Source organism: Vombatus ursinus, unplaced genomic scaffold, assembly GCF_900497805.2.
Source record: "Vombatus ursinus unplaced genomic scaffold, bare-nosed wombat genome assembly UNPS02014830.1, whole genome shotgun sequence".
Taxonomy (NCBI): Eukaryota; Metazoa; Chordata; class Mammalia; order Diprotodontia; family Vombatidae; genus Vombatus; species Vombatus ursinus.
The window spans coordinates 39,389,169-39,397,798 of record NW_020954608.1 but is presented as its reverse complement, the minus strand read 5'-3'; the positions used below and the strand labels follow the sequence as shown (position 1 = coordinate 39,397,798).

The 8,630-nt window shown below is 33.6% G+C and overlaps 1 protein-coding gene across 1 annotated transcript in view; it reads left to right on the top strand.

Moving 5' to 3' along the window:
* RASSF8 (Ras association domain family member 8) overlaps positions 1 to 7,806 on the top strand; it is a 117,228-nt gene extending 109,422 nt beyond the window's left edge. The window contains exons 4-6 of the mRNA XM_027838835.1: positions 1,108 to 1,997; positions 2,673 to 2,817; positions 3,800 to 7,806. Coding sequence (XP_027694636.1) covers positions 1,108 to 1,997; positions 2,673 to 2,817; positions 3,800 to 3,921 — 1,157 coding nt within the window. The 3' untranslated portion in view covers positions 3,922 to 7,806. The remainder of the gene's footprint in view (positions 1 to 1,107; positions 1,998 to 2,672; positions 2,818 to 3,799) is intronic.
* Positions 7,807 to 8,630: the final 824 nt, after the last annotated feature.

Sequence of the window (8,630 nt, the reverse complement as noted above, 5' to 3'; positions counted from 1 at the left end):
CACACACACACACACACACACACACACACACACACACACACACACACACACACACACATGCCATTAGAGCACCCCTCTAGTTTTCCATCATGGTTTGGAGGCAACAGTGAGTTCTTGAATCTTATGCCAGAAAAACACAAGGTCTGGCAGCAGGTTCTCTCAGTCTGTAGTTAGTCATTGTAGTTGTTGATTGTTTTATTGATGCCTTTTGTTTTTATTCCACATTTTCCAATATTGTCCTCTCTTGTAAAAATAACGATAACAAAAAGTAGAGTAAAACCTCGACCACTATTGCATCTGATACATTTGCAAACACTTCCTCACACATAGTCCTCCGTTTCTCTACAGAAAAAGAGGGAGGTATAGTTAATCATCTCTTCTACCAAGACTTGTCATTATAGTTAATCAAAGTTGGCTGCCTTTTAGTGTTGTTTTCATTTATACTATTTAGAATTATTGGGATGTACTCTCCTCCTGGTTCTGTTTATTTCACTCTGCCTCAGTTAAAATCTAAGCCTGCACATCTTTCTCTGAATTCCTCAATTATTATTTTTTACGGCCAAGTCTTATAATATACCAATGCATATAAGGTAGAGATATTAAACCACAGAACAAAAGTTTGTGTATATGTATTAGAGTAGACCCTTATCTATATTTAACATGATTGTAAAAAGCATGTCACAACTTTTTTTCTAATACATGTAACCTTTAAATGTATGTTAAATGATATATAAATAAATGTTCAATGATGTATACATTGATGTACTAAATGGCTATTTCCTATTTAAGTTTAAAGAGGATCATCACCAGGTTGAGTGAAGGTTGGTAAATTTTTCAGTCACAGCAACTCTCAGATTTACCTACTAAATTGCAAAATGGTTGAGGTTTGCATGTGGAAAGGAATACCCACACCAACAATATTAAAGATCTTTGGGGTTTTTAGTTGTGCATATTAAAATATAAATCTAAATATGCCTTTGAAGGTTTATCATTTTTAAGTATTCCAACTTATAAAATATACTATAGTATTATCAAACAGCTCCCTCTGTTGGATTATTTCTGATATCATACATGCAGTTTGAACATCTTGTTATTCTTTTTATCTAGGTCGAACCGGAAGATACACACTAATAGAAAAATGGAGAGATACAGAGAGGCATTTAGCACCTCACGAAAATCCAATTATTTCATTAAATAAATGGGGACAGTATGCCAGTGATGTACAACTAATATTACGTCGTACAGGGCCATCTCTTAGTGAGAGGCCAACTTCAGACAGTGTTGCCAGAATACCTGAGAGAACTTTATATAGACAAAGCTTGCCCCCCTTGGCTAAGCTGAGGCCTCAGAATGACAAGTCAATAAAAAGGCGAGAGCCAAAAAGGAAATCTTTGACATTTACAGGAGGTGCCAAAGGACTCATGGACATTTTTGGGAAAGGTAAAGAAACAGAATTTAAACAAAAGGTTCTCAGTAACTGTAAGACAACAGCAGATGAATTGAAAAAGTTGATCCGCCTGCAGACAGAGAAACTTCAATCCATTGAGAAGCAGCTTGAGTCCAGTGATGTGGAAATTAGATACTGGGAACAAAAGTACAATTCTAATCTGGAAGAAGAAATTGTTCGTCTTGAGCAGAAGATCAAAAGAAATGATGTAGAAATTGAAGAGGAAGAATTTTGGGAAAATGAATTACAGATTGAACAAGAAAATGAGAAACAGCTGAAGGATCAACTTCAAGAGATAAGGCAGAGGATCCTAGAATGTGAAGGCAAATTAAAGGACTATTTGACTCAAATCCATAGTATGGAAAGTGGTCTAGAGGCAGAAAAGTTACATCGGGAAGTACAGGAGTCACAGGTCAATGAAGAAGAAGTGAAAGGAAAGATTGGTAAGGTCAAAGGAGAAATTGATATTCAGGGACAACAGAGTCTGAGGTTGGAAAATGGCATTAAAGCTGTAGAAAGATCTCTAGGACAAGCCACCAAAAGGTTACAGGTGAGAAAATACCATTTTACCTAAGGCAATTTCAAGTTACATATTTAAACGTTAAGAAATACATTAGTCCTTGGTTTCATTCTAATTAGCCACCAGGTTTGGGGTTTTTTTTTCCTTCCATTTTAAGTGTTAGAAATAGATCTCTGTCTACAGTAGCATCTTACTAGAAGCTTGTACGTTATGAAGGAGCCTGGAAGTGACCAAGATATTGATAAATGATTGGTACTCAGAAATATACAGAAATAAAAAATTTACATTTGTACTCTATACAAAAGCATTTTCATTTGAAATAACAGCCCCCAAAAATGTATTTTTTGCTTTTCTCATGGTGTAAAAATGACCTCTTAGAAAAAATGTCAATCTAAATAAAATTGGCTTTATGACTGAGTACCATTTTTTTTTTAGTTTTTTTTTTTTTTTTTTTTGGTGAGGCATTCAGGGTTAAGTGACTTGCCTGGGGTCACACGGTGAGGAAATGTCAAGTGTCTGAGGTCCTCAAGTCCTCCTTACTCCAGGGCTGGTGCTCATCCACTGAGCCTCCTAGCCACACCTACCATACATTTTAATTCTATAGATGGTCACTCACAAGTGACTGAAAATGTTATTTCACAAAATAGTTGGTTTGGGAATAGAGAGTATCTTAATACTTTTCTCTCTTTTTGAACCTGCACCTAGGACAAAGAACAGGAGCTAGAACAGTTGACTAAAGAACTTCGGCAAGTCAATCTTCAACAGTTTATTCAGCAGACAGGAACAAAGGTCACAGTTCTTCCAGCAGAGCCCATCGAAGTGGAGGCCTCACAGGCAGACATAGAAAGAGGTAAAATAGGGAAATTTCCCTGGAGGAGATAATCTTTTTTTTTCCCCCTTTATTGTCTTGATCAGCTTTGAATGAACTATCCACACAGTTTCATAGTAATTGACTAAACTGCTACTTATAATTTATTATTTTTTTTTTTTACAAATTAACACTGTTATTAGTAATCTTGAAGGAACATGCAGAAAAATATACAAACTAACTAAACCTAATTTAACTCTGTTTCACTTCCTCAGACATAATACAACTATCATAATTGACCAATTTGAATCTTATCTACTCTACACAGTCTAATTTCTTTTCTTCTTCCCCCTTAATTGAAGTTATATTTCTAATTTGGCATGTATTTTTCTTGTAGTATAGTCATTTCAGTCATGCCCAACTCTACAGGACCCCATTTGGGGTTTTCTTGGCAAAGATACTAAAATGGTTTGCCATTTCATTCTCTAATTCATTTTATAGATGAGGAAACTGAGGCAAACAGGGTTAAGTGATTTGCCCAGGGTCACACAGCTAGTCTGAAGCCAGATTTGAACTCAGGAAGATGAGTCTTCCTGACTCCAGACCTGGCAATTTATCCACCTAGCTACAGCAACAACAACAATAGGTATAGTCCCAAAGTATGCCAGAAGGCCAACATAGCATAATTTGGCCAATCACGCATATAGCATTGTTTCTGTAGAACTACAATATTGTTTCATTAGCAGTATTGTTTTTTTTTTCAGAAGTAATTATATAATTGCAAACTAATCCACAATTGTAAAGTAATTGTGCATTGTAAACTAAAACAGCCAGTAGAAAGAAGAAAATTGATCCTTTTTAAAAGGTGCATCAACTAGATCACCAAAAAAACAATTTACTGAATAGACTTTCATGATCTGAGATAGGTAAAGTAATACTAGGTCCTTTATAGAAAGATAGAAAGTTAGTAATTTTTAATTTTAAAATAATAGTTAAACTTTATTAAATAACTTTTCTTGTTTAGAGACAGCATTCCAGTCTGGGTCTTTGAAACGGCCTGGTTCATCTCGGCAGCTTCCCAGTAACCTTCGAATTCTTCAGAATCCAATTTCATCTGGCTTTAATCCTGAAGGCATATATGTATAATAATGCCCACCACTTTGGGAAAGGACCAGTAAAGGCACCAAGGGACCGCACCATATTCTTCTCTTGGAATAGTGCCAATGATATGCGGAGGAAGTATTTCTGTAAGCCACTGTATCTTTTGTTTTCTCCCCCATCTTGCAAACACTTGGATCCATACCCAGTGCACTGATGCAGATGAACAAAGGAATTGTGTTTCTGAATATCAGCAGTGTTGAAGTTTCTGTCCAGCAGCTGTAATGCAAAGCTGTCATTTTTATTTGTAGTATTTTAAAAGCATTAGGAAAAGTATTATTCTGTGTTTATACCTAAATAAAATAGTGACTGAAGAGAATGGAGGAAAAAAATGTGACTGACTTAAAAATTTAATTTATTCCACTGAATTGGTGGATGTGTGAATGTTCATTTTTAATATTTTTTTTGCCATTGCTTAACTTGTGACTGATTACTTAAAATATTGTATGAACCTGAATGTGTGTGTACATGTGTCCAGACTTCATCCATACCTTTATTCACAATGACAGAAATGTTGTGGGGTGCTCTGTCTTTTGCATTATTGCTAAAAGAATCACTTCGTATGTGTTGTGTGAGTGGTCTTATCCTTTGCTTTAGATACATTGGTGGGGAATAATATGGCATCAGCTTGGTCAATTCATATTTTTTAAATCTGAAGAGTTTAGCCTTCTTTGAGTATTTTCCAGCACATGAAGGAGAATGCACTAGATAGAAATATTTTTATTATATAGAATGTATATTTCTAAGTTTCTGCCATGTTTCAGACCCTGTTGGACAAAAAAAGTGATTATTGAATATCTTACCAAGTAGATTTGAGATTTAATGTAGGTTATTTTTGTCAGCCTTTTTTTTTTTATTTGCTCTATTAACCCTTAGGATTTATTAAAATACAATTACAGATTAAGATCATCTCTTTAATGAATGTGACTTTAAGTGATGCCTCCTTTTGAAAGCCCACTTCCTACGTAGGGCCAACGAAAACAGATACTATGAATGTTACTTCCTGGATATAGTTGATTGCATGGATGCTGGGTCACTGTGCCTTCTTAATCACTTAGGCAAAGACAAAGGAAGAAGTATGGGAGTCAATAGATCCTACTAAGGGCATAAAATTGATATGAATTCACCACCTGTTATTAATTTTTTAGAGTATTTCTGACAGGACATCATATGTTTTAATTTATATGTCCCACTTAATGAAAGCCAAAAATAGTGTAGTTCCCTGCCGCACACACACACAGAATAAATGACTGCCTAAAATTCACAACTAATACCCTAATGTATGTTACTTGTTAGCACTTTTACATTCCCTATGACCAAAATCCAGCATTTCATAAAGCTTTATCTAAAAAAGAATTTTTTTTTGAAATCTGGAAAATATGCACTCTGTTTCCTCAAGAAAACAAAAACTTGTTTCAAGGTTGTTTTAAAAACAGTTAACAGAAGCAGATTTTGGCCTGTTCATGAAAGGAAGTTGGGATCTTAGGTTTCAAAATATTTGCATTTTCTTTGATATCATGAACACATGACAATTGAAGCTTCCTAAGAGAAAGTGAAAAAGGCCTTGCCTAGGAAAAGTAAATCCTTGAAGCAAAATTATTTTCAGCTATCCAGATAAATTGGAAAGTGTCAAATATTCTCCTTAACTTCTACCTCTCCAAAATGAATCAAAAGGCTTGTATTTGATATTTGCCACTATTGTAGAAAATAATTGGTTCATTCACTAGTTTTTGTGAATAACTTGGACATTGTTTGGGCCTTCACAACTTTGCTCTCAGTTTACATGATTGTCTTTTCATTCATATCCTTTTTCTTTTTAATTAGAAAATTGGGGATATTTTAAAAGTCATCATTTGGAGACTATATTTCAACAAAAATATTGGAAGATGGACACCCAAAATATGCCTTACTACTTTTTATTTAGAGACCTCTTATTCACAAGGAAAAGTCTTCTTGATGAATACAATATATAATTTGAAAATATTCTGAGTGTAGTGAAAGAATACATAGAATTGTTTTAAGAATTGTGAAGAAAAGGGAAACTTGAATGGCATAAAATCATGTGCATTAATATGAAAGATTTCTGAAACTTCTGGGAAAACAGATATAAGACACTTTCTCCTTGTTATCATATTCAGAAACGTCAGCATTCCTTAATAAGTATAATAAGTATAAAACATAGTGTAGCCACATATTTAAATCTGCCTCATGGCTCCACAAGTATAAGGAGGGTCCCTTTTTTAAGCTTAAATGTAAAGTGGAAGGGAGGTGGTAAGAATCCATTTTCCAATAATCTGGAAAACTTTGGATCCCAAGCCCAGTCATTTAATCTGCCATGAACAAAAATGGCCATATCTTTGGCTATATTGAAGGAAAAAAAGTAACTTGCAAACTTGAATAACATAGATTATAGAATTTATGTTTACATGTTTTTTATATTATCTGGATATTTAATATTATACAATATTTTAATACTACAGATTGCCTTCAAATTTGTGTTTTACTAAAACTTTCAGAAAGAGGGCACTGCAAGATCTTTTCTATTAAAGACTAAGTTGAAAAAGCATTGGCATACTTGCCTTTGAGTGTCCCTCATTCAATGAAAATTGCCAATGCATGTGCCTAAGTGGTTTTGTTGTGCTTATAAGAGATTTTAGTTCACCAGCATCTGCTTTTCCTTTCAACACACAGGGGACATATGTGTAATTTCTATTAGCATTAATAGAAGTTGCACGTGCAAATCCCTTGTTCATCAATACTAATAATCAGTAGGTCATATGAGTCATTCTTTAACCTAAGTGAAAAAAGACTAACAAAAGGAATAATGGGATTGATGGGGTAAAATTAGAAATCTGTTTAAGGAGGAACAAAAATCGGGACCATTTTACAACTAAATATGGTACCTTTTTTAAAAGCTAATTTTCTTTGTGAATAAGAGCAAATGGTCTTTAGATAAAATGATGTGAACATCATTCCAGGTTTAGAACTATGATTGATCTGAAATAATCTAAAACTTTTGATTTCAGAAGGTGCAGAGGAAGTGGGACAATGGACAAATTTCTAGTGTTCCTTACCTTTACATAATTGGGCCTTAATTACCTATGTAAATAAAATGGTTTTAATATCGTCCCCCCCCCAAGTTGTTTATGATAGCCTATATTGTATTAAAATATCGAAGAAGTGTTACTTTTATATTATGTCCATTAAAAAAAAAAGAAACATTGCATGTTTATACTATTTGCTACAGTATTTTAACATTTTGGATAAAGGCCATCAGCTGTATGGAGAAGACAAAGCAATCACTATTTATTCAGTATTACTGCTTTACGTTTTCAGAATGAAGCTTTCAGTGCTAATACAATTATTGCTTGAAAGCTGCAGTAGCTGTATCAATGCATTTTATATATTTTTAGAAACCAAAATAAATGCAGATAACTATTTAGTATGTTAAACCAGCAGAGATATAATGGCAATAAAATATATACATGTTATAAATATATCTATATATAATGTATAGGGAAAGGGGAAAGATTTTAAAATAGGTTTACAACCAGATATGGTATCCGCCCGAAATATAATTTCTCATATTCCTCTTTTTTATTGTAAGGTACTTGATTAGAAGATTTCAGTTGCTGCTGCTTTACACAGAAAATGCCATGTTCACTAAGTGTGAATACAGGAAAACAGCTTTTTTGTGCTGCTTTGCTTAAATACAAATCACAGTTCTGTAATCTGTACTATATGTAATTATTCTTTTCTTTTGACTGTCATTTCAAAAATGTATATTTTCTGATTATTATCATGAATTGTTAATGCTATAAAACAAACGATAAATATCCGATATTCTCCTATATAATAAATTCCCATGACTAATTGGGGTTTTATTATTGGTGGTTTCTTGGAATATATTGCACACTTTTTAGTTGTAATAAAACCTAGTAGTGACTCAATTGAAGGATATCAAATACAAAAGATGCATATCTTGATTACAAAGCCACACAATTTTTTTTCTCAATTTAGTAATAATCATTATGACTAGAAAAACATCTTTTGTCTCTTATTGAAAAATATCTTCCTTACAGGTAGAAAATCAATTATTTCTCCAAAGCTACTTAGGAACAATAATCCAAGTTATAACTGAGAGAATGATCAAAACTACTTTTATTGAAGTGAGATTTGATAGAACATTCCCACATTGAACTTTTACATCCCACCCCAATCCCCTAACTGAAACAGACTCAGTAAATGCCCATGTTCAAAATTCTTACTTTTGCCTCAATGTACTCTCAGAATTTTTTGGTAAAATGTATAATCATAAAAAGTTTTATGTGAACATTTCTATGATGGATTATGTTTTTGACCTAGGTCATGGGATGAAATAAAGTAGCCATATATATGTCTGGAAATATGTTATAAAAGCAGATACAGACGTGAAACTCGAGTAGAAACAAAATGGAGTACAAGTGTTTGAGCACAGCTTCCCTATACAAATACACAAAAGATTTTAACTTTCCTAGTGGAATGAGCTCCCCATGTATGAACACAGGTGGAGTGGGAACACACCATTCATTTATGACTTTTTAGATGAGTCCTAGGAACTTGACCAAGGCAGTGACTTACAGTTATATATCTAGCAAATATTGGAGTAAGGATATGAACCCCAGTCTCTGATTCCAAGCCCAACAACTCTATATGCT